This window comes from Larimichthys crocea, chromosome XIX, assembly GCF_000972845.2.
Source record: "Larimichthys crocea isolate SSNF chromosome XIX, L_crocea_2.0, whole genome shotgun sequence".
Taxonomy (NCBI): Eukaryota; Metazoa; Chordata; class Actinopteri; family Sciaenidae; genus Larimichthys; species Larimichthys crocea.
The window spans coordinates 1,270,107-1,296,109 of NC_040029.1; the positions used below are offsets into that span (position 1 = coordinate 1,270,107).

Below are 26,003 nucleotides of genomic sequence, written 5' to 3' on the forward strand. Positions count from 1 at the left end.
TCCTTTTTTTTTTTTTTTAACAGGACATCCTGTTCATTCCACACCTCTGAACGTAAACAGCTTTCTGCCGGTGACAGCTTCCCGTCTGTCAGAGCAAAATATTGTGTCAGCTTACAAAACACAGGAGCTGTTTCCATCTCAACACTGCTGCCACTGTATTTTGGCACATACGGCATTTGTCTTATTTCAAGGATTCAAGAATTCAAGGATTCAAGGAGTTTTTATTGTCATTACAACACATGTAAACTGGGATGAAACGAAAATTGGTTTCCCCTGGTCCGGAGCAGCCCAATATCAAATATAAAATATATATATATATATTAAAAAAAAATAAAAAAAAAAAAAAATAAAATAAAATAAATAAATAAATAAATAAAGTTAAGGCAAATTTATATATATGTATATACAATAAATAGAGAAACAACAACAGTGTTAACGTGTATGTTGCTTCCATGTGTTACAGCTGTAAAGCCCCTCTGTATGACTTGGCTGCCCATGAGGACAAGGTGTTTTGTGCAGACTGGACAGAAAGTGGGGTAAGACTGTTTTCCATGAATATAAAGCAAAGAATAATGTAATTGATCCAGTGATAAATATTTAAATTCTGCACATTTCACACATAAAATCAACGTATAACTGTTGTCCGTATCTATTTTCAGCTCATGTTGAGTGGTGGGGCGGACAACAAGTTGTACACCTACAGATACTCGGCCTGTGAGACGGATAGGGGGGCATAATTTTCCGCAGAGATGCACCTCATCTATCGACACGGACGTACACACACACCGCATACAGCATCAGCATTGTGACAGGCACGCCGCTCTTTGTTCGTTGCCGTGCTCGTTATTTTTTTAACCCCCTCTCTATTTCTACACATATTTTCTTATGGATTGTTTTTGTTTTCTGTAAGGCGAGAAAATATAAATTAATTTTGTCTCCTAAAACGTCTCTTCTGTTTTTTTTAATGTTTCATTCATTTTGAGTACCAGAAAAAAGTTTTTAAAGTCTAATATGTTGTTGCTTGTTAATTTACCTCCAGGTCGGCTAATTAGAGCAGACTAATGATGGGAAGAATAATTATTTGATATATTTTGGGATTTGTTTTTATTAAATATTGTTTGTTGAGGTCTGATATATTTCATATTTTTCAGTACATTGTCATCTTCCGCGTCTTTATTTCCAGGATAAAAAAAAAACCTGTTGCCTGTGGATAAATAGAAGTTCTCCTCAGACTGGTTTCACCAGAGAGCGAGTAAAACGAAGAGCTCTCACTCTGTTTTTTTTTCTTTTACTTATTGTACTACAACAACAACTACAACTACAAGAAGTTTTAACTAAGTCTGTTTTTATTAATAAACCTAAGGTGTGGCCAGTTTTGCTCTTTTAACAACGTGGGGATAAATATTTAATAAACCTACTTCACAAAAGCCTATGATAAGATAATATAAGTAAGTAATTATGGTTGTATGTAATATCCAAATTCTATTAACAAACTTTATACACCTCAGATTATCTTCCCTGTTTTCTCTGATCCAGCACATTAAATTTGAGGTACTGTTTATGAGGCGTTATTCTACGGAAGCCCTAAAAGGCCATACATACATACGTACATTTTATCCCACCCGTTTCCCCGTGATAACGAGATAATTAATTTGAGATCTCGAGAAAACAAAACGATAGTCTAGTGTATTAAATCAACACACTTGTACACTTGATCTCAGGACTGGAGTGAGGATTAGCCAAAGTGTATCAACCTTTGTCAGAAATTATGGATCAAAGAGATTTTACAGTAGAGTAAATATTGTACATAATGCCTTTTCAATTCAAAATAATGAACTTTAAGGTAAGGGTAAGGCATGGCAAGTTTATTTGTATAGCACAATTCGTACACAAGGCAATTCATAGTGCTTTACAGAGGCAAGGAAAAACATTTGACATTAAGACAAGCAATAGCAATAGAAATAAAAAATTAATTTTAATTAAAAATATCAGAATGTCATTTAAAATCATTAAAACAGCAAATTTGAAAACAATTTAAAACATTAAACGAATCACTGGATTATGATTAAAAGTTCTTTAAAAGAGCTCAGCCATAAGCACGTGAAAATAGAAAAGTTTTTAACCTGGATTTAAAAGTGCTCAGAGTTGGGGCTGATTTCAGTCCTGCTGGTAGTTTGTTCAAGAAAGAATTGCTGAAAAATGATACAGTAAATATGCTTGATACTGAGTGAGTGAACAGTCATGATGGTCCTGAGATCAAGTGTATTAACCTGTGTCAGAAACTATAGATTAAAGGGATTTTACAGTGGAGTAATAGTAATAGTTTGCTCGGTCCGTATCATGGACTACATGCATTTGCCATACATTCTGTATGACGGGCACACTTGATTTAATACACTAGACCAGTGGTTCTTAACCTGGGTTCGATCGAACCCTAGGGGTTCGGTGAGTCGGTCTCAGGGGTTCGGTGGAGCCTCCGCCCTGGAATTTTTTATACCATTTGTTACAACATATCTTTGTGAGCAATCGTTTTTTGAGGATGCTGGACATAAAAACTAAGAAAAGGAACAGACTTTGCTGTGAAAATGACATGAGACTGGCACTTGCCAAGGTGAAGCCACGCATATCTGAACTGGTCTCTCAAAGGCAACAGCAGAAGTCACACTGAGGTAAGTTGTTGTGAGTTCATGCACTGTGTTGGTTTTGTTATTTGAACAAGGTGATGTTAATGCACGGTTCATTTTGTGCACCAGTAAAAAAAATCATATTTTATTTTTTACTAAAGAAGGGTTCGGTGAATGAGCATAATGAAACTGGTGGGGTTCGGTACCTCCAACAAGGTTAAGAACCACTGCACTAGACTATCGTTTTGTTTTCTCGAGATCTCGAATTAATTATCTCGTTATCACGAGAAATTGGTGGAATAAAATGTATATATGTATGGCCTTTTAGGGCTTCCGTATAAAGCCGTGTGAAGAGCATCTTTCGCATTGTCAGCGAACAGCTCATCTGTTCATATAAACGATCTTCGGCGCGGCCTGAACAGCAGCGCCCCCTCGCGTCCGGTCGACGTCACAGCTCGTTTGCATATCCTGTTTCTGTGACTCAGGTTATGACGGTTATCAGAAGAAGAGGCTAGCCGAGCCGAGTAGATGCTCGGCCTGTTGGACAAAACCCAAAGCAAGGTAAATGAACATGAAGACTTTAATTAAATTAAATTAAATAAAAAAAAAACACGGACTGGCTTTGTTTAAACGTCCACGAGGTGTTTTTTTCTGCTTCGGCGTCGACAGGTGAAGCTGCTAGCTGCTGCTAGCTCCTTCACGGACGTTTCTCCAGACTCCGGTTCCGTTTATTTCTACTTTAAAAACCTTCATGAGCGCTCACACGGTGTTTATAAACGCTGAATGTCTCTCCACCTTCGCCTTTTTTCTTCCTGTGTTACCGAGGCTCGTTGTAACTGAACACCAGCTGGCTCTCACCTCTCCGGACTCCTCTCTCTTGAGTCGCAGGTGTCTGATCCCGTCTCCAAGATCCATATTAGATCAGATCCTTTAGCCTGGAGGTTTTGGAGCAGGTAAACCTCTGTGATAACTCGGTTATAACCCACTGATGGGAACAGCTGTCAGCTCTGTTTCTATCCCAGCAGCTGCAGGTCATTTTCTGTTGTTTCATTCATTGTCACACTCATCACAGGGTTCCCACGGGTGCTTGAATTCCTTGAAAATGCTTGAATTTCAATTCAGTGTTTTCAAGGTTGTGAAAATGCTTGAATTTTTTTGCGAAGTGCTTGAAAATGCTTGAAATTTGTGTGATGTCTATTGGTCACTGTTATTGCGCTATGTTAGTTACACAATACAAGCTGAGAATACAAGCCAATTCACAATTAGTTAAAAATCAAAACAGTCAGTCTACCACCATATGAAATAATGCTAATTAGACCCATATTATTATGCCATACAGTGGCACCGCTGCGCTTCCCATGACCATCATGGCAAACACAACTAGTAGGCTACCTATTTAAAGGTGCTGGAAAAATGGAAAAACTGGTGCTTGAAGGTGCTTGAAAAGTGCTTGAATTTGTTCATGAAAAAGGTGTGGGAACCCTGTCATCAGCACCTTAAATACTCGTTCACTTTATATTTGTATGCTTCCATCCTTGTTTTCCCAAAGCCTAAACATCATCATCTGCTTTCAGAACAGGAACAACTCTGATCTCCAACGATGGACGGGTATGTGTACATGTGTTTCATAATCACAATCTAAAAACACATAAGCTATAAAGTGTCGACCCCTGACTTGAGCTGTCGCCCCCGCAGGTTCGCGGGGGACATGCTGAGCGGTGGCCGGGCCCTCCTCGGCGAGGACAGCTCGGTGATGGCTCGCATGCAGAAGAAGTTCTGGAAGACCAAGCAGGTGTTCATCAAAGCCACGGGCAAGAAGGAGGACGAGTACGTGGTGGCATCGGACGCCGACCTGGACGCCAAGCTGGAGGTAGGATCCTTTGCGATCGATTGAGACAGGTAGTAATAGGCGATGGAAGTGCCCTTGTGTCATCATCAGAGTGCTTTTTGCCGTTTCCCTAACCATAATGTCTCTCCCCGGCTGGAACCACGTTTGGTTTCTGCTCAAAGCAGCGTTTTAATCCAAAGCACAGCAGCAAACCATCGACGGTGGCCAACGTTTCACACGGACACTTCTAGAATTTCCCTCGTAGGACCGACCGTGGAGCTTGTGAATGAAAACCCTTTCCAATTATGTAAATTAGCACTGGTGCAACAGACGATGTGAGAGATTGTTCAGTCAGAGACTAATTGTCTCCGCCAGCTCTCCAACACAAACTAATGATGAGGTAGGTGGTGGTGTGTGTACAGCAATGTAAACATCCTTCATTACAAGTGTTGGAACGCTGCATTATTCACCTTTTTCACAGCAGTGACGCTTATTAAGGTTCACTTCCATTCAGGTCAGAGTCAGGGTGCTGTTGTGGTGCAGAACCTGAATCAGTGTCAGTCATGAACACCTGTGCTGACCCTACTATTTCATGTCCAAATGACTGCTATAAATTAGTATCAGCAGAGTGTCCTTTAAAGGTCCAGTGTGTCAGATTTAGTGGTTTTAATTAGGAGAATAGAGCAGAGATGTAGTTTAATATTCATAACTATAATTACCTGAAAATAATTGTGATGTTTTCATTAACTTAGAATAAGCCTGTTGTATCTTACTTCGACATGGAGTCCACAATGTTTCCAGTAGGTGCTGCACCACTCGATACCACTAAATCCGACACACTGGTCCTCTTCAAAGTATCCAAAGTAAAAGTTCTGCGGTAAAATCTCTCTTTTAGGACTATACAGGAAATGTATTGAATCCCCTGTTTCCATCCTATTAATAATGGCAGGGTTCCCACGGGTGCTTGAATTCCTTGAAAATGCTTGAATTTCAGTTCAGTGTTTTCAAGGTTGTGAAAATGCTTGAATTTTTTGTGAAGTGCTTGGAAATGCTTGAAATCTGTGTGATGTCTTATCTCAATAAACCAAGAGAAAACAAAAATGTTTCCTAAGCGGCTACGCGCTTGATCCGATGCCTTTACATGCAGAACTCAGTTATCATACTCGCTTGGTGTTCTGCCGAGAAATAACAGTAGACTACTATCGACACCTGATACATTACATTCCAGTAAATCATGAGTGTCTCTTGTCTGTATTTTGTCTTCCTGGGGCTGGTACAAAGCAAAGCATACTGGTTGATCATCAAGCAGCACTAGCATGTATCTTGTTAATGGACAGGGGCAGTAAGTGTGGATTGGGTCTGTGTGATGGTCCTTGCTGTGAAAGGTTTCCACACACTGAAAAGAAATTACTCGTCTGCTGATAGACATACTTTGGCCCCCTTCAGGCATTTGTCACTGTTATTGCGCTATGGTAGTTACACAATACACCGCTCACAAGCTGAGAATACAAGCCAATTCACAATTAGTTAAAAATCAAAACAGTCAATCTACCACCATATGAAATAATGCTAATTAGACCCATATTATTATGCCATACAGTGGCACCGCTGCGCTTCCCATGACCATCATGGCAAACACAACTAGTAGGCTACCTATTTAAAGGTGCTGGAAAAATGGAAAAACTGGTGCTTGAAGGTGCTTGAAAAGTGCTTGAATTTGTTCATGAAAAAGGTGTGGGAACCCTGTAATGGGCACTTTCTTCAAGGTGAAGTCATAGGTGTAACCTCTTAATTAGTACAAGCTCACTTTGTTTGAATACACACAACTTCATTTTTAGTTCTAGTGGGGATCCCAAAGAGTCCAAAGATGCTGCATGAAGTGTAAAATCAGTCCGTTTATATATTTCCATGTGACCTGATCTGGGTTGTTTTCCACCCTTAAACGTGAAACCTTGAGTGTGTGTCATTGTGACGGACTGTAGACTGAGCACATTAGCAGAGTGTTGTCACAAGGTGTTTCCGGTCTAGTTCTAACAGTTTTAATAATCCATGCGATGTGTCACACCATGCAACAGCTGTGAAAACACTGTACAGTTTGGTACAGCTCCAGTCCTTAGCCCTTTATCACTGCTGCAACAAATGAGAGCAGACAGTTTGGATCGGCTGAAACCCGGCTGGCATTTAGTGTAAACAGGCTGACTGTCTGACTGTCCGGGTCCTGTGAGACGGAGACGTGGTAGAGTTTCACTGAGCTGCTACAGAGACGCACTGTGAGGCTTTTGTTTGCTCTGGAACAAGATCAGGCCTCCTCTGTCCTCCTGCTCGCCTTGTCCGTGCATACAACCTCAGCCGAGACCGAGTCAGACACAAACTTGCGCAAAGAGACGTGAGACTGACTTCAGAGCAGATTTGTCTTGTTGCTTTTCTTTCTTGCCACACACATTTGAACATGGCTTTGAGATCTCAGTGCAGCAGCAGTAGTCTGACCAGGCCTGATTAGATTTGGAGCCGCAACCTTCCAGCTAATCTGATTTATCAGGTTTTTATCACAACATTGCCTCAGCGCATATTCAGATTTCATCTCCGTTTCTTTTGCTTCGTGACCTGGGAACTACCCGAATGAAACGTCCGATCAGATGTTGTCAACTTTTTGCCAAATACTTTTTTTTTTTTTCAAGCATCAGAACAATTTCATCCAGTCAGAAGAGGACTTGTCCACACTGAATACTAATTCCCTTCCATCAGCGTCTTTTATTTGGTCTGGATGACAAAAGTTTGCCACAAAACTGCATATAGTCACGTGTGTCAGTGCTCCATGCCACATTGCTGTGAGTCACACAGAGCAGTTGCCGTTGCATAAACATGATCTTGATGAATCCATCAGTATTGCTCATCTCGAAATAAAAGCAGGGCAGCGACCTGCACGCAGCCGGAGATCTGACACTCACAGGTGCTTGGCCACTGCTGAGGCAGGCAGACTGAAGGCAGAGACTGTTTGCTCTAAAGTTAATCAGTAACTGCACATGTTCAGGTCACCTCTTCTGTGTTACCACAGTCTTAAGTCTGCGTGGTCTCATAAAGGGAAGCTCCACCAGCGTTCCACATCTTTGAGTCTTTTGTGTACTGCTGCATATGTGAGGAAGGTTGTATGAAGCCCTCTGAAACGTCGCCTCAAGTGATGTCGCTAATGTGATCAACTTGCATTGTGGGTAATGTAGGCAGTGGATTTTGATGAGGAATAGAACACATGGAATAAAAACTGCTACATCACTTCTGAACCTTATTATAGCAGAGCAATGCTGAATCATGGCTGATGTAGAAACGACATTAAAGCGAGAGAAACCTGGTAAGGGATTATTTAAGTTCAGATCAGCTTGTCTGTAATGTTGGCAGGTGAGACCTGTGTCACTAAGAGTTACGATTAAACACAAATGAGAGCAGCTCTCGCCATTTTAATGTAATATTTCTTTGTATTCACCTCATAGTGACTAGAATAGAGACATTTTTGACATTTGATAATATAGAAAATCACGGATGTAAGCAATAAAAGTAACAGTGGCTGGATTTCATATAGCTCCTTCAGTTTTTCAGCCCAGTGCTGTTTGCTTTCATCCCCATCAGGCTGTGAAAAGTGGAGGTGACCCCTTCATCCCTCAATCTTCCCTTCCTATCAGACAGCGGCGGCTGAGTGCCAGACAGAAAGCAAGGCAGAGAAAAATATGTTTGGTTTACTGGCTGAGAGATTGAAGAGGCGAAAAACACGACACTGCAAAATAACAGCGTTGAAACAAGTCTTAAAACTACACGTGGCTGTGATGTGTTTGAGAAAAGATGTCCAGGTGAAACTGTGGAATTCAAACCTGTTTCACGTATCTAGTCTTGTAATCAGGTCTGTTTTTGTCTCTGCAGTTTTTCCGCTCGGTTCAGTCCACGTGCACGGAGCTGCTGAAGGTGATTGAGAAATACCAGCACAGGATCACACGTGAGTCCCAGTCCCAAAACTAAACCTGTCGCATTGTGTCTAAAACCAGAGGCACTCCTCGCTAAATAACTGCTAAATCGCAGCTTGTGGAAGTTAGTGCAATCTTTACGGTATGAGGAAGTCATGATGAAACACACCTGGTGACCTCTTTCCGCAGGCTTGTCTCAGGAGGAGAACGAGCTGGGTCTGTTCCTGCGCTTCCAGGGTGAGCACGATCGCACGAAGGCTGGCAACATGATGGACGCCACCAGCAAGGCCCTGTGCACCTCCGCCAAGCAGAGGTCAGCCAGCAGGAAATAATGAAGAACCAGTATTCAGTCTAAACACACATCCTCTTACTGTGTCTGTCCTTTTTCCACAGGATGGCACTTTGCCCGCCACTGCACCGCCTGCACCAGGAGGTGGAGACGTTCAGACGGCGCGCCATCGCCGACACGCTACTGACAGTCAGCCGTATGGAGAAGGCCCGCACCGAGTACAGAGGAGCTCTGCTCTGGATGAAAGACGTCTCCCAAGAGCTGGACCCGGACACCTACAAACAGCTGGAAAAGTTCCGCAAGGTTGGGACGACTCGCTTGCTTGTTGTCGCTCTTCAATGATCCGAAACACACGTGGAGGTTTTTCATCGACTTTCTGTCGTCAGGTCCAAGCCCAGGTCAGAGGGACGAAGGGCCAGTTTGAGAAGCTGAAGAACGACGTGTGTCAGAAGGTTGACATGCTGGGAGCAAGCCGCTGCAACATGCTCTCACACTCCCTCTGCACCTACCAGGTACCTGTCTAATTTATGAACGTTTAACTAGGGGTGGGCGATATATCGAATATACTCGATATATCGCGGCTTGTTCTACGTGAGATGTATGAAATGACTATATCGCGACCATCGAGTACTTGTCACGTAAATGTTTTAAGCCATCTGCATTTAATTCTCCAGAGTTTTGCCTGTCACTCACTCCTGGTGCTGCTCACAGGACGCAGCACACTTCCCCGCCCACCCAGAAAAATCCCCTGCGCGCATGCGTACTTTTTGTATCAATTGAGGAGAGAAGTGAAGAGCACAAGCGAGTTAATTGAAGATGGAGACGGACGACTTGGTTCCGAAGAAAAACAACTGCGGTCACGCCAGCCGTCTCTCGTTTTCGCGTGGTCACGTCAGCCGCTCCAATATTTTCAAGTGCGCCCTTATTGCGACTTTATGTCAAATACTTTGAGAAAACTGGGAAAGTCAGCGCTAGCTTACTGCAGCGTGTGGACACTTCCGGTTTTCAAAATAAGACGTGGGTGTTAAATTTATTAAAGGTTTATTTATAAAATATGAAGAATGGTTAAAATTTGATTTAAAAAAGTGTGTCTCATAAGCCAAGTATGATCCTGCACTGCTTCAATGCTCATATGTACATTATGAAATATATTAAAAATTCATAAAAAATGTGTTAAAATGCTATAGTGTGTGTGTCGTATAGCAGGTGTAGATCGACTGTTCTACACTGATTTTGAGCCAATAGGTCACATGACCTGGAAGCTATTGAGCTTTAAAGCTCATATTTACATTATGAAATGTATTAAAAATTCATAAAATATATGACGAGTGTTAAAATGCTATAAAAAGAGGTGTCTCATACAGCAAGTGTAAATCTACTGTTCTACATTGATTCTGAGCAATTACAATGCTATCAAGGTAATAATGACATTATTATTTATTAGAAATAAACAATACAAAACAACAACAACAAAAATATCGAGATATATATCGTGTATCGCGATATAACTTAAAAATATCGAGATATTGGTTACAAGCCATATCGTGCAGCCCTACGTTTAACTCGTCATTTTGAAAGGAGTGACCAGGGTCATTTTTCTGTGGAATCTTTCCAGACCACTCTGCTGCAGTTCTGGGAGAAGACAGCCCACGCCATGTCAGGAATCCAAGAGGCCTTCCAAGGACACGTACCATACCAGTTCACCACACTCAAGGTATAGGAAACAGTCTGTCAAAAGGCGATTGTAGCAGTCTGCTCAGTTAATACACGTCTTCAGATTCCATTTGACTGTTTTCCTTTGTCCTGCAGGACCTGAGAGACCCGCTGGAGGACCTCGCAGAGTTACAGACACAAGAGGACAAGAAGGAGAAGTCTCTACAGAGCAACACAGACAGGTGACGTTTCTAAGTTACGCACACACACGTCCTGCCATACCATCTGTCTCTGTTTTCATGCCCTCTTCTCTCTCTGCCATGGCGTCATTAACACACACACACACGGACACGCTCGCACTCTCCTGCCACGTTCCATCTCTCATATTTTCACCCGCTCTGTCCTCGGTCTGTTTTTCGCCTCAGCTATGTCTTCATCAAACACGAGGCCAATGTCATGCCCATGTTTACTCACAAGTAAAGCGTGCGTGCGGCAGGTTTGACATGTGACGTGCAGCGCGTGGTCCGTGTGGTTTGGCTGCAGCTCCAAATCAAATAAAGGCTACTGCATCGCTAAAAATAGCAAACGGTCTCGCCAGCAAGATAAGACACTTTCTCATTTTCTCCCTCCCTCCTCCCTCCTCCCTCAGTCTGGTGTCCTTGGATGACGACAAGCCGTCAGGAAGTGCCTCCGATGCAGGTATGTGCTGCCCCCTGTAGGCTCAAACACAGAGGTAACGTGAAATATTTTGAATGTCAAATAAAAAAAGTGTTTTTCTTTCCAGACCCGACCCACAGTGCGGATGGACAGAGCCAAAACAGTGACAGTGGTAAGTTTTCCTCCATGCGTGTGGACCTCTACCAAGACTGTGCTATTGGGCACTTGCGTCAGTAGTCCAGATGTTTGCATTGGTATTTCTGTTGCTGACTGTGGGTCGGCTTTGTGATCCTTTTTAAAACCCAGTGCACCCAAACACCACCAAACCTACTCGAGCCCTGCAAGACCTCAGAGGACTGTCAGTGGGCTCTGATGACGACCTGATGCTCATGGCCTGTGATCTGCCAGAGTTGCAGCCGAACGTCCCCTTCGAGCTCCAGCTCATGCCTCCTCTCCCGGGAGAAGACCCCAGGGAGCCCAGGGACTTTGGAAGCTTCCAGTCAGCCAGCCTGTCCCAGCTGCCCGACACTGGTAAACCGGCTGGCTGTTTTCTGGTTCTAGTGAATTCTACCTTCAAGCTGCCTCGCTGGTTCTGAGCTTTCCCCTCTGACTTTGCTTGGTAGCGGCACCTCCTGGGATTTCCAACTCTGCTTCCTTTTGCACTTTGGATCTGGATCCAGTCTGCCCCAGCTGCTGCAAGAGCCTCTGTTTCCTTCACTTTGTCATTTAGGAAAACGTGTCAAATGCAGTTCCCACAGACCAAACGCAGCTCGCTGCACATTTTCCCTTTAGTCATATCAGCCATCTTCTCTGCTCTGACCTGTTCTTTTCAAAGTCAACCCTTTGAACTGGATCTGTAACAAAGGCCTCAAACATCACCTCCTGTCCTCTCCCTCTCCCTCTCCTCTCAGGTGGTCTGCCCTACCCTGCTGGGACAGGGCTGAGACCGGAGGAGGAGGACACCGAACGGGGCGACATGGCTTTCCTCAAAGATCTCCTCAGCCCGGGCCCGGGGGCCAGCGACGAGTTCAGCAGAGAGTGGCAAGACGCTTTCGGGGTGTATGACCCTCCCAGCATCCCTCCGTCGACCATGGCACCAGCGAGCATTGGAGAGGCGATTAGTGGGCCAGCACCGGCACCACTGCCCTCAAAACCCCCCAGCCCCACGGGCTTCCTGCCCTCCCAGCTGCTGGACCACAGTCTGAGCTCCACAGGTCAGCCACAGCGCACTCTGCTGGACAGATGAGTTCACTGCAGCACTCTTTGATTTGTGCATTTTACATTTTTAAAGTTCTGCTTCATCTTTTAGGCTGGGCGACCCCACCTATGTTCCAAGCCCCGCCCCTGCAGCCTCCTGCTGGTCAGAGCCAATCAGCTCAGCCGGCGCCAGGGTCAGCGGCGAATGGTAAGCTCCTTCTCCAAAGTGTTCACAATCTGTACTTCTATCTTTGTGGACTTAAAACTTAAACCGTGTGTGTGTGTGTGCAGTTCCTCCAGGTGGATCCAAAGACATGTCTGCTTGGTTCAACCTGTTTGCAGACCTGGACCCCCTCTCCAATCCCGACGCCATTGGACGCTCGGCGGACGAGCTGCTCAATGCCTAAAGTTCTGTGTGTGTGTGTGTGTGTGTGTGTGTGTGTGTGCCGCCAGTGTATGATTTCTCTCAAAGGATCTGGATGTCGGCAAGTAACCATATCAAACACACACATGCTCCTGAGAGGAAGTGTGCATATCCACACTTTTAAAATACACACACTTATATCTGTGTCACACTGGAAGATGTTATTTTACACTGGAGAAGTGAAACTCTGTACATGACTGTTAACACATGAACACACTGACTGTGTGCACACAGCAGACCTCATGCGGCCTGTGTATCAGTCACTGCAGCTTCTGTCCAGCAGAGGATGTGTGCGTTCCAGGTTGTGTGGTTTTTTTTTTTTCCCGCGTTTTCTTCATGTTTGGGTGTGTGTCCGTTTGCTGTGTGCACACAGTATGTAAAAAAGAAAAAGAAAAGAAATCTATTTACTGCTTAGTGTTGTTTCTACATGGTAGCACATGTCACACATGAATGAAGGGCGTACAGTGTATACAGTATATATAGGACAGAGTGTATGTATGAGGCGAGATGGGACCCTGAGCCTGTCACTGAGCCAAGCTGAAAGCAGCGCTCTGTATCACCAAGCCAGATCAGAGGGTCATTCAGCTGTCTCTGGATCTGGTTTACTGGTCACCATCACGCTGACTCGGGTTTTAACTAAAGTGAATCGCCATGGTAACCTAACCTTAACATCAGAAGATCAACAAAGCTATTAAAAGTGATCCCGAAGGGACCGTGAATGTTTCATAACGATGCAGCCAACAGTTGTTGACATATTTCAGTCCAGCCTAAAGTGGTGGACAGATCTCCACGTTCACTCACGTAGACTTGATCAGACTTTTATTTTTCTTTCTGGACATTTCCTGCCTTACTTTACTTTGAAATGTTTTTATTTACATTATATCGTTCACCAAACCTCACTATGCAAAGTACATGCACCCAGAGTTGACTGAGCCAGCTGATGACCAGCTCCAGGCTTCACTGACGTTAGTCTCAGTGAAGCAGCTAAACCCAAACCTGAACTTGCTTTATGATACAGACCCCTGCACAAACTCTGGATCTTGAAGACTCCACCAGTTCTAGATAAATAATGTGACGCTTTATTGCAAGAAAACCCTCAGCTTTCCGTTAGGGATTCAGTCAGAAACACTAAGCTGTGAGGCGGTCTAGTCTCTGGAGAGGACTGATGGTGTCATTAAGACGGCACAGCGGAAACCCACAGTCCAAACTCTTTCTGGCTTTCGTGACACCAGCAGCCCCCTTTCGTGTTTATCCTCTCACCCTCAGCCCAGATCCGACTCGCTGAATGACTAAAAATGGGCTGCGTTTGAAATCATCTCCGGTCCCGTGTGTCGTTTTCACAATCACAAGTCCAAGGCCAAGAAAAAAATGTGTGAAGGATGAAGCATTTATTTTGTAGTCATTTTCTCTGGAAGGACGTTTTAAACTAGGACACAGGATTGTTTTTGGGGGTGGGTGGGTTATTTAAGTCCTATAAATCTGCTACAAACGGCGCCTATGCTGCATCGAAATGTATTTATTTTCAGACCTTGTTGTGCAGTACACTGAAATAACACTATAAATGTAAAATAGTGTGTATTTTGAGCTCCGCGTGTTGTGTCTTGGGATGGATTTTGGATTTGTTTTACAGGAAAAGCATCAACACTGGAGAACTGTTACCGTGTCATAAAATGTATTTCTAACTTGTTTTTGAGGGGGGGAAAAAATGACCAAGACTGACGTCTCTGAATGTTTACCAGTCGGTTGAATGAAGAGTTGAAGATGTAGATTTCTCAAATGTATTTCATGACATCTGCGTGCCTGTGTAAATCGCACTCGGTGGAGCTACGGTGGTCAGAGTGCATCATGCAGAAGAAAAAAAAACACTTTTTCTACAAGCTGCACATCAGTATCATATCTCTTTGTTTTCTTGTTTTGAATGTGACGTGGACTTTTTGTTGGAGGGATAAAACCGGTTTAGTGCAGCGGTCCAAAGTGAGTTTGTCACATCATGTATTTTACTGTTTACTCTTGATTTTAAAAAAAGCAAAAAAAAAAAAAAAAAGAATGTATTTCTCAAGTCAATCACAAACGCTTTATTTAATTCAACTATGCCTTTTTATTTCACTCGAGGGGTTTAACAGATGAAAACTTGGCAGTTCTGTTTCCAATAAACTGGACAAGCAAACAAAGAATCGTTGCGTTTCTTGTGTCGAGCCTCATTCCAAAATGCTGTTTATCCACTCCGAAAGGAAAAAAACCTCTGAAATAAATCTGTATTACCGCGTGTGTGAACCTGCTCCTTTTTTTTTTTTCTTTTGAGTTGTAAACAGACAGTCTAAAAACGACAACGCGTTGCCGTGGGTGTGATTGTTTTTCAGCAAGTGGATATCTCATTTTGGAACACAACTCTTCCGTCTTCAGTAATTTCATGTCGAGTTACTCATGCCAAATCAGGTCACCGGATAAATGACATCCACACTTCTCTCTACTTCTACTCTGCTACAGGTTTACATCGTTCAGGATTTCCACTGTGAGGCTACATATATAGCAGCTGTTGGTTTGCTCTCTTTATAGTAGTGTAGACTTGTTAGTGTGCGCTGAGAAGTTAGTATATCTGTTTTTTGTTTTTTTTGTATCCTATTCACTACAACCTGAGATGGATGATGTAATCTATTCTTGGTTAAAATTCTCTGCAGACCCAATTACACTCCTGATAGATAAATAAATACATTATTATTCACAATAATGAGACATGTAGTAATTCACAGTACTCAGCGGAGAAAAAGCAGGAGGAGGAGGAGGAGTAAGGGGGGTTATATGGTACAATTGTTGACTCATTCAGATACATATCTTTGTCAGCCGATAATACAAACACAGTGTGCCTCTATATTTACAGATCCAGTACATTCCTATCCCACCGTAGCAGGCACAGTCAAGTAGTAATGACATATACAGGAAGAGCCGGGGCATGGAGAGGCTGCCAACCAAAGAACTACACTCGGAGTGACGTGACTGCTACTACGTCTCCGTCAGGTGTGTGAAGAAAGAAAGACATCAGGAGCCTGAGTATGATGAAACTCACTCGGACCTCATTTTCTCACTTTGCTTCTTACTACAAATCAAATCTGAAACATTTCTGTTTTTTTTTACATGAGAGATTTCTGTATATTTTTGTTTTTCTTGTTGGTTCTCAGTTGGGAAAAAAAGTGATGTCACACGTTTCTTCTACTGTGCACCAATCAGGAGTTTAGTAACGGATCAAACAAAGTGTGACGAATGTTTGTGCCGATCAAATCTGACACCCCTGCACACGTGATAGAGTTTATGTTGCTTATCCATCGTAACAGTCATAACCTGCAGTTATTTATTCTTTTGGCCACAAACTGTAACCACTAGTCAAGTTTCCATCTACATTTTTAGTCAAAATGTATGCTCTGGTCAACTGTGAATATGAAGAAGTTGGTTTATGGGAACGGAGCTGTGAGATTCAACCAAAACAAGTGAAGTCAAACCAAAACAATGAGCTGAAAGAAGCTAAAACGCTGAGGGGAGCCGCAGAGATGCGATGGATCTTTCAGGTTTTTTCCCCCGACTCCAGGAATCACAGATTAATAAAAAGGTAGGTAGGTAAGGTTGTATATGATTTGTATCTGAACTCGTCACAGTCAGCAGCAGCAGCAGCAGTGTTTGACTTTGACCAAACCTCTCCATGTTCAGGGCTCTGCAGAGCCAGAGGGAGCCTGTCCAGCGGAGGACGAGGACCCTCCTGGACAACATTTCACGACAACATTGAGCAAGACAGAAGGAGATCAGCGTAACAGTGACGGTGAGGGAAAGAAAAGGAGAGAAAGAGGGAAAGAGGAGGAACATAAGGGTGGTGGTGGTGGTGGTGTTTGTGATGGCGGCGGAGTTTAAAAGGGACGTTGTGAGTAAAAGGCTGGCGCTTGGGAAGGAGGGGCAAGCAGACACAGGTTGAACACGCTGCACACATCATAGCCCTGGCCTGTTTCCCACAGATACACACCGCCCGGCAGGGGACCGGCTCACTGCTACCAGTTAGTGTAACGGAAGGCATCAGCTTGTACCGCTTTACAGCAGCTTTCGAGAAAAGTACAAAACAGATGTCTGGATTGAGTTCACAGGTTCTCTAAAATGAATACTGCTTTTAAGTGTGGGCTTTTTCTATGTTTCCCGCATCGTCCCTGCCTTCCTGCATGTATCTGTGGCCATCGTAGTGCAAACATCATGTGCGTCGTGCTAACGGAAACGAACATGATCAGAGCACTACGCTGGTTCAGCGAAAACTGAGCGGTCTAAAATATCAGGCACATTTTTAACTTCTCCTTGTCGCGACCGTTCAAGTTTTGCTACGTTTTATATCTGGCAGCACCAAAATTAGCCTCTGTGGTCAAACTCTTGGTCGCCAAGGAAACCAGCGGCCTGTTTTTTTTTTGTTTTTGTTTTTTTTTTTGTCATAATGGAAGGCATATTTCATATCAAGAGAAATAACTACAGATAGAAAAAGAGATATGTCCGTGGAAAGGCGCCATGGTATAATACGATGAAATAAAAGAGTCTGTCCTTTCGCCCTTTTCCTCCCGAGAAACAGGAACATAACCAGCACTAAAGGTAGAAGAAAGCAATGAAATGTTAGCTGCAAACGCCCGCACGGGGCTGCAGGACTCTCGTGTTGTAGTCGTCTGAGGAGGAGAGGCAGTGGGAAGCGCTTTTTCAACAAGATAAGGACATCAGAGAGAGCTTAGCTGGCATGCTGAAGGCTTTTTTTTTTGTTTTTTTTTGTTTTTTTTGGGAGCAGAAGGGTTGCTTTCCTAGTTTCCAATGTTTTCTGATTTCGTGAGAGAAGGGTGGGAGGGTTCTTTTGGAGGGTGAGTGTGGTGACTTGAAAGCCCTTGAGGGGCGGCCATCAGAAGCTCTCAGGCTCCTCCAGGAGGCAGGGCTGGGTGGACAGAGGCACGAGGGACGGGGAGAGGCTTCGCAGGCCCACGCCGGGGCGAAAGTTGAGGTCCGGGGCGGGGAGTAAGGGCTTGAGGATGCTGACGAGGCAGAAGGCAGAGCCGCTGTTGGGGATGAAGTTGACCTTGTTGCGGTCGGGACACAGGAAGGGAGGGATCTCCTGCAGAGGTTTGGGCCTGGGAAAAAAAACACAGACAGACACACTCAGTCTTTTAAGTAGCAAGTAAGACCGAAACCAACTATGAACACGTCTTATTAGACAAAGTTGCAGCTTTAATACAACTCTTTTGGCAACTTGACTGGCTGCAAACACAAAGTTGACACTTTCCAAGTTGATATGGTGTTAGCAAAGTCCAATATTCTCCTTGTTTTAGCTCCATTTTTGGTCTCCACCACCATCCGATGCCTCAGCTGCTAAATCTTGTCTGTGTGCTGTTTGGTTCTGGGCAGCGTGGCGTACAGTGAGTTTACTTGAAACACTGGGGGCTGAAACAAACCCTCCGAGAGTGGTGAGAGCGAACCGAAACAGCAAAGTCGCAGCCAAAATAAGAGCTGAAAGATGCTAAAATGCTCGGTAGAACTGAATTGAGTTCATCAATATGACAACTTTCACATACAACTGGTCGTTTGATTCATAGTTCATGTAAAATATTGATTATAGCAGCTTCGAATGTAGTTGAATTATGTATTTTAGGTCTCGTATCCTGTGAAATCAATACGTTTGTCTACTCACATGGACTCCTCGAACACTTTGACCTTCTCGCAGCCCTCTGGAGGTTCCCTCTTGAACATGTAGCTGTTGTTGGGTCTGGGAGAGGCGGCGTATTTAGGCAGCGGGGAGCAGGGCCCCAGCTCTGAGGACAGACACAGAGTGGAGACTGGAGGTCAAAGATCAGCATCAGCAACAAATCATCCTCAGAGGCACGTTGGCACGCGTACAATACGTGGCGTGTGTGTGTGGGTGTGTGTGTGTGTGTGTGTGCGATGGTCACCTTTGTCCTCGTAGGGGCTGCCTCCACCCATGTCGTTGAGGACGGTGAGGTAGGAGGGCGAGATGGAATCGGGACGGCTACTGCAGTTGCTGTGGTTACCGCTCAGGCCGCCCCCTGAGGGAGTCTGTGTGTCGATGCTGCGGGTGCTGCTGCTGCGCTGTGGGGGGACGGGCGGGGGTGCGCGGTGCCCATCTGGGACATCCTGTGGCTGTCGTATGAACACACACACACACACACACACACACACACAAATGAGGTCACAATAACAACGTTCCACCGGGGGCTTAATCCCTGAACAGTGGTGGTGTGTGAATCCTTGAATGTTAATTATTTCAGAGAGTTTCGGGGTAGGACAAAATATTTTTTAAAACACCATAACCCTAATCTTATAGTTACTCACAACGATGGTCTCTTCCTTTTCAGGGGTGTCTTGGATGGTGATGCGCTCGATCTCCTGGTTGAGGCCCTCCACGCTGTTGCGGAAACGAGGTGCCGAGGACTTGGATATCGGGATGGGTATCAGGATGGTTTTGGGCATAGGCGACTGCGAGGCACAGAAACAGACACGTGCTCGGTTAATGCGGGTTCTGCACATGTGTACAGATGTTGCGGGGACTTTCGTTTAGCTGCTGCAAAACGCAGACAGAAAACACTGTCTGTGTTCTGCATCCACAAATCAGAATTACTGAAACAAGCCTGAGAGAGTGGAGACGTAGTGTTCTCTGACAAATACTCCATTACTTGATTTGTTTTTTAATATCTGCAAATTTCATCTGTATAACCACCAAACTGAAATGTGTTTTTTGTTCCGTTGCATCAAGAAAACAGATGATTTCTGTGTTTTTTTGGCCTGTTTTTGTTCACATTTAGTCAAATTAAAAGCTTCTGTCTGAGATATAGTCATGTACGCATGGACAGCTATCACTGGATCACTTTAATACTGAAGAAAACCTGGAAACGTGATGTTTCCGTGGCACTCCATTCTCCTCTTTTTGTCCTAGGCGCGGTTTCATGGATGTTTATCCGCAGTAGACGTGGAAGATAATGATATCTTTAGAAAAGTCACACTGAATCAAAACAATATGTGCATCATGCCTGAGTTATGACTCAGAGATTTTGGACTCAAACTGCTCGGTTCACATCACGCGGTGGCTTTGTTTCTGCTCTGCCTCTTTGTTGATCGAAGGACTGGGGAAGAAAACGAGTGCTTCTTTTGGGTGTTTTCATTACTGCAGCAGTGCCTGCACACAGGACACGCTCGGTATGTTTTAATATATATTTAATGTTCAGTAATATCTATTTATACTTGGACTTTACTTTGTTTGCTTTGCCCTCCTTTAATAAAGAATAAAAGGGGAAGGAAGCTCTTCATCTTTATGTTACTTTGGGCACGTATGTGTGTTCCTGCTAGCTGGAGGCTCTTTGTATCCGTGAACGAGCTTGTCAGAGGCTTTGTGAGAAAGTTGCCTGATAACCGAGCCGGCCCTTCTTTCTCTTTTGTTTCACGAGGAGGGCCCAGAAAGCAGGACAGCTGCACTCCAGCAGACTCCGCAGGGAGGCACGCAACTGGCCGCTGCCGCTGTCCCCGACACAACATGACGGTAGTGGGCACTGAGAGCGTGTGTGTGTGTGTGTGTGTGTGTGTGTGTGAACCCAGTTTAACTGACTTTTCATACACACCAGAGGTCATTAAACACCCCGCGTCACATTTCAAATTAACAGGAGACGCGCACGGCAGAGGAAAACAGGGGCATGAGGGAAAGTGGGACGTCCTCAAAACTCTCCAGAACAGGGAGCCAACCTAGTTCCTCTCTCGGAAGACACACACACACACACACACACACGACTCCCTCTATCGATCACCTGCGACTGGATGATGGTGTGGCTGCCATTGAACGGGGACTTGCGGTCTTTGTCTCTCCGATGGCGGCTGCTGCGTTTGCTGCGCTGGAGTTGCTGACGCAGTTTGGCAATCTGGAGAGTTTCACAGACAGACAGACACTGTAATACAGACATACGGGTGAAAACTGAAAACTCCAGCAGAAGAAGCATTCATGTACGAGACACAAAAAAGAGTATTGTTGTTTTGTTTATTTGGACGACAAAAGCAGGAAAGAGACTGACCTCCTTGAGCTGGTCGGTGCTCCCACAGGAGGCCGAGCGTTTGTGAGAGCCCCTCCTCCTCTCATCTGCCCAGGCCCTGGGGGTCTGACACACACACACACACACACACAAACACACACTGATTAGAGCTGGATAGCAAACATACAAGTACAAAGCATGAGAGGAGAAAAAAGTCACATGAATAGCAGACCTAGCTCAAATAATCCATAAATAATTCATATAATCCATGTTTTTCATGCTACTCCTCTGTGTTATTGGGTTTAAAGTGCCCTAAATTAGTGGGTCAGATCACAATATTGCTTGCTTAAAGTCCTATGATCTTAAAACAAGTGATTCGGTGCAGTGAGAATATTTCTTTTTCCTTTTAAATCAGCCCGTTTAAAGTATTTTTCTTCATTCTAGAGCAGCAGCCTGCGTCCTTCCGTCTTATTTCAAGGAAATCACTCATTCGTAGAAAAATTCTTGACGCAAATTGATATTTATTGGAAAAAGATTTAAGACCCGAATGGCTCAATTTGCCACATGCTCGAAACAATTTGCGCAGTGAAATACAGAGGGGTGGTGTTAAAACGTGCAAATCCAAATGTTGGACACATTTTGTACAGACTCGAGTGCAAACGCAAGTAATAGGAAATAAGAAATTCTTACTGCGCTTGCAGAAAATGAAGTCTAGACAAATGAATTGAATAAATATGGAGTTTTTTTAACAATGATAAGCAGAGGGATCAGGCTTCAAATGAAAGGAAAACTTGCCTTTTTCCCACACTGAGAGTGTCACAAGAAGATATTGCTTCATCTTAAAGGGTTACGAGCCAAAGCTGTTCGCATTTAAGACTCTGAGGAGGTCAAACCAGCTCCAGAACACCAATAAAAACAAATATGCTATTTACTGGCTCCAGTATCAGCAGATATCAGTAAGAGTGTTGTCAAAAGTACAATATTATGGGTTGAATGGAATAGCAACAATGTGTGTGTGCACAGAAATGCTGTCTTTAGCCGTATGAAAACACCCGAGGCCATATTTGAACCGTCTGTTTGACCACTCTGGCTGCTTGACTGAGATGTTGTCTTAAGGCAACGGTTTGACCCGAGTCTGGTTCACAGTCAGTCCGTGAGTGATAGTCAGAGACAACGCAGCGCAATGATGCAAGCGCCTGCAACCTCTTTGCATCGATTGTCTGCTTCATAAACACACATACACATTCATAGTCGCCAGAGGATGAATCGTACCGATTTCAAATTCAAATCCAGCGCTCACCTGCGTCGCTTTGTCCCTCATGTAGGGAACGTGTTGGTGCTGGCTGTCGTCCTGAGGCCAGGGACCTGTCAGGTGAGAGCCAGCGAGCGCGCCCTGTGAGGGCCACAGCTGGACGCGATGGTGGGAGGCCCGAGAGGAGAATGAGGAGCCGAGCGCTCGCGCAGGGAGAGGAGGGGGCCGGCGGACGGGGGGGGCGCCGGAGGAACGTGGAGGAGAACCGCAGAGAGATGTGTGGGAGGTTAAGGCCACTGATGCAGTCTGAGATGGTGAGAGAAAGAAAGAGAGAGAGAGAGAGAGAGAGAGGCAGCCTGAAGATGTAAACAAGGTATTTGTCAACACATCAACACATCAACAGACACACAGCTGGCCCGCGGGATAAGCTCACGGCTGTCTTGCTCTGTCTGTCTAGGTTTGTGTGTGTGTGTGTGTGTGCGCGATGTTAATCCCGTCCTGCGCTGGCCAGAGCGGATATACCCCCCTCTAAGTCTCACATAGCCCCCCCCCCTGGTTAATGGCATTAAAACAGCTTAAAGCAGAAGGAGGGTGGAGTGAGGGCAGGTGCTAGATTCTGCCCGACTAACCCTGATCCAGAGCTGCAGCGGCATGTTTTGATGGGGTGCGCGGGGTCCAACGACACCCACGGGGCTTTGCAGGGTATCAGCCGGGAGTGCAGGAGGAGGATTTTAGTATTTCTTATTATTATCGAACACATTCCTGGACATCTTAATAGGAAGGATGGGGGATTTAATTGACTATACTGTTAATATTCATAATACCTGTGATTAATGCATTAATGAGACACAAACAAACAACAGAATCCATTTGAATGCATGCACAGCACCTCGCAGGTTAACGAATGCAACCCGCCCCCTGACAACAACATCAACACACTGCACATACAGCGTGTATCCAAACACACTGGCATCAACTGGCAACGCTGGTCCTGGAGCTAAATTTGGCAGGGGCCTTGACCAGCGCACATCGCTGTTGCTAGGGAACGGTGCCGACTGATCTTCACACAGCCACTCTTGTACGTGTGTGTGTGTGTGTGTGTGTGTGTATAAACATCAGCGATCTACTAGCAAACTGCTCAGACTTTTTTTTTTTTTATTGCTGCTTTTCCTGTCTCGGTCTCCACACAAGTCTGCAACCTACTACAGTTACACTGCAGGCTGACAGGAGTAGTAGTTGTACTTGTAGTATGGTGTCTCAGCCTGCTGTCTTAAATGTCAGATTCATCCATTTTTGGCAGTGTCTTTAGGTTTGTGTGTGATTTTTTTTTTTGGATTACCACCTGAGGTAAAGCTCCTAATACAAGACAGGCTTCATTGATCAGCCAAGAGACATGATTTCTCTTGCTGTGATTTATTTGTTTCTGTTGCTTGTGTGCATATACTTTGTGTGTGTGTTGTAGCACTTTGAGATTTCATTCAAATGTAAAGTGCTTTATAAATTAAACTTATTATTATTATTATTATTAAAAGTAGGACAGCCGTCTTGCACAGAAAGCGTTAAAAACGAGGTGCAAATCTACTGTTTGATCATCAAATTTGTTATTTTGTCCAACCGACAGTCCAAAAAACAAAGATTTACTCTCAGACTGTGCAGCGTGTCACAAACATTCACATTTTCGGAGTCAAAAACTGTGATTTTCTTTCAAAATGAGTCAAATGTGCGGAGTCAAAAACTGTGATTTTCTTTCAAAATGAGTCAAATGTGCATCAAAGTAGTTCCTGTTATTGAATTACTGAACTGCCTTTGCACACTGTGTGCCTTCACTGTCATGTCTGTGCATTTTGAATACAAAACACACATTTATCTTGCAGATGTCTTAGTCTTTATATTTAAATAATAGGCCTAAAGCACAGATCGTGCTCCATAACAACACACTAAATCAAATAAATAGCTCGCTTGCATGTCAAATCTGCATAATGTAGGCCAGATTTGTTTACTGGGAGACAAGAGTGCAACCCCCTCCCCACACATATCAACAGCATTAAAATATAATGCATGCTGGTATAGACCTATAGGCTCTTTATATTGATGTTAAATGTGTGTGGTGGGGCACTCACCTGCAGAAATGTGATCTAGGTGGCATGGAGGTCTTCAGCACCCCGGCCCTTGTTGATATTTGCCGCTACTCGAAGATGCTAGAGGCGGCAAACAGAGGCAGGGCAGGACGAAGGCTACGAGTGAGGAGAAACGAGCAGACATAGAAAAGATACGAAAGCGAAGAGATACAGTAGGTGTCAAAATGGGCGTTGCTGTATTCGCACCCTGCCTCCTCCTCGTCGTCGTGGATGGATGTTTTTCCTCTCCCGGCTGATGCGGCACGACGGCTGAAGCAGCTCAAACGAAAAAACGCGTGTTTGTGGTCGAAGAAGAAAAAAAATAAACCGAGTATAAAAAGAGGAAGTTCCTCTCGGGGTGTCGGAAAACGACGGGAGGAAAAAAAAAACGAGAGAAGGACAGAAAATACAGAAGGGATAGAAAGAAGAAGAAGGCGGTGATGCTGGGCTAGCCTGGGTTGACACGACGGGAGAGGGACCAGTGTGAAGCGAGCCGGGATAAACGAGCTCACTTCCGGTGGCGGTTTTTCAATGTAAAACATTTATTCTGTGGAGTCCAAGTCGTATTAAAAAACTAATAATTTTATTTTTTTGATATTACATGTGTATTGTATGCGGATATGTCAATTACCACCGCTACATTTTGCATGATCAAGTTATACAAGACACCTAAACACGATGTGAGATTATAAACAAGTTTGTATAATAATAATAATACATTTAATTTATAATGCACTTTACATTTGAATCAAATCTCAAAGTGCTACAATACGATAAGATAAGATAAGATAAGATAAGATAATACTTTACTGATCCCACAACGGGGAAATTCACTTATTAAAGCAGCGAAAAATAGAAACCAAGGAGGGAAACACAAATGTACATATTTACAAAAAGTACAAAAAATACAAAAATACAATAAAAAATACACACACAAAGCAACAAGTACAATAAATCACAACAAAAGAAAACCACGTTAAAAACGATAAGATGAGGGAAAAAAGGAAAGTTTTAAAACTTTTTTCAAACTTATAGCGTAAAGTCGTCACCAATACAAAACAAACCTCCCTATTTGATAGTAAAATCCAATCCAAGTGTCACTAAAAATCACAATGAGGTTGCTTTATAACCCTCCGATATTGACATATCTTTTATTTTGAAAGAACGTCGGCCGACTTCCGGCGCTGCCCTCGCTTCCTCGAGCTGACTTGACGCAGCTGTGACGTAGCGTCCCCAACGCTGCGCTGCTCGTGCTGATGCTGCAGTTGCTAGGGCGCGTGGAGCAGACGGCGGAGAGGAGGTAAACAAGCGGAGGAGAGGAGAGGAGAGGAGAGGAGAGGTCTCCCTCGTGTGTTGGATTTTAGTAACTCACGGTGAGCTCACGGTTATACTGTATGTGACAGGGTTACAAAAAAAAAATCTACATTTAATGTTTCTGTCTGTTTAGGTTTAAGGACCGGGAACAGCTGTGGTCCGAGGCTGCTGTCCATGTCTGAAGTGAGCAAAAACTAGTATAGCACCCAGAAAAGGTTTCAGCTTGACCGTCCTTGGCAATAATGACATTTGAACTTGTGTTTTAAAATAGCCTACCTACTTTCAATGGCCTACAAAGTATGGAAACATGTTTTTTTTTATATATTAAAATGCTCATGAGGAGCAGCTTTTAGCATGAAATAGTCAACGCAGGTGTTTCCAATGACATTAATTAAGCTTGTTTACTGCGGCACCTTAATTAGCGTCATTGGTAACACCTGTGTTTACCTACTATTATGTCAAAATGGCTGCTGTGAAAAAAAGGTCTATAAACATCTATAAGTGAAAAAGTCTGATATTATAAGAAAAAAATGACATTTTTCTAACATATTCAACAAACTAGTGCGAGGAGGAAGATGTTATATTTATTGAGAACCAGCCATTTGAAGCAAACATCCCTGAATTCTTCATAATTCAGAGATATCTACTTGATAAATGACATAATTACC

General features: G+C 43.9%; 3 protein-coding genes across 10 annotated transcripts in view; 2 read left to right on the forward strand and 1 right to left on the reverse strand.

Moving 5' to 3' along the window:
* The window catches only part of wdr12 (WD repeat domain 12), a 6,159-nt gene extending 5,215 nt beyond the window's left edge, over positions 1-944 (forward strand). Inside the window, exons 12-13 of the mRNA XM_027291350.1 lie at positions 464-536; positions 660-944. Of these exons, the coding sequence (XP_027147151.1) occupies positions 464-536; positions 660-737 (151 nt within the window). The 3' untranslated portion in view covers positions 738-944. The remainder of the gene's footprint in view (positions 1-463; positions 537-659) is intronic.
* A 2,108-nt stretch (positions 945-3,052) lies between these two features.
* Positions 3,053-14,779, forward strand: ical1 (islet cell autoantigen 1-like). 6 transcript variants are annotated; one of them, XM_019257464.2, is made up of 16 exons: positions 3,053-3,185; positions 3,513-3,577; positions 4,199-4,232; positions 4,320-4,494; positions 8,362-8,434; positions 8,592-8,715; positions 8,796-8,994; positions 9,078-9,203; positions 10,307-10,405; positions 10,501-10,586; positions 10,994-11,043; positions 11,129-11,173; positions 11,308-11,532; positions 11,913-12,215; positions 12,311-12,406; positions 12,490-14,779. In XM_019257464.2, the coding sequence occupies exons 3-16, from the start codon at positions 4,225-4,227 to the stop codon at positions 12,603-12,605; spliced, it is 1,725 nt and encodes a 574-aa protein (XP_019113009.1). In that variant the 5' UTR covers positions 3,053-3,185; positions 3,513-3,577; positions 4,199-4,224; the 3' UTR covers positions 12,606-14,779. The 6 variants fall into 6 exon arrangements, with proteins under 6 accessions (XP_019113009.1, XP_019113010.1, XP_019113008.1 ...); XM_019257465.2 differs by lacking the exon at positions 3,513-3,577 and having other exon boundaries at positions 4,174-4,232; XM_019257463.2 differs by lacking the exon at positions 3,513-3,577.
* fam117ba (family with sequence similarity 117 member Ba) lies at positions 14,652-24,524 on the reverse strand. Of its 3 annotated transcripts, XM_027291468.1 has the most exons (9): positions 24,229-24,524; positions 24,025-24,138; positions 21,953-22,210; positions 20,695-20,778; positions 20,434-20,571; positions 18,971-19,114; positions 18,571-18,778; positions 18,312-18,432; positions 14,652-17,754 (listed from the first exon to the last, which is right to left on the reverse strand). In XM_027291468.1, exons 3-9 carry the CDS (start codon positions 21,971-21,973, stop codon positions 17,529-17,531), a joined length of 942 nt encoding a protein of 313 aa, XP_027147269.1. In that variant the 5' UTR covers positions 21,974-22,210; positions 24,025-24,138; positions 24,229-24,524; the 3' UTR covers positions 14,652-17,528. The 3 variants fall into 3 exon arrangements, with proteins under 3 accessions (XP_027147269.1, XP_019113013.1, XP_010738532.1); XM_019257468.2 differs by having other exon boundaries at positions 24,025-24,524; XM_010740230.3 differs by having other exon boundaries at positions 20,434-20,544; positions 24,025-24,523.
* Positions 24,525-26,003: the final 1,479 nt, after the last annotated feature.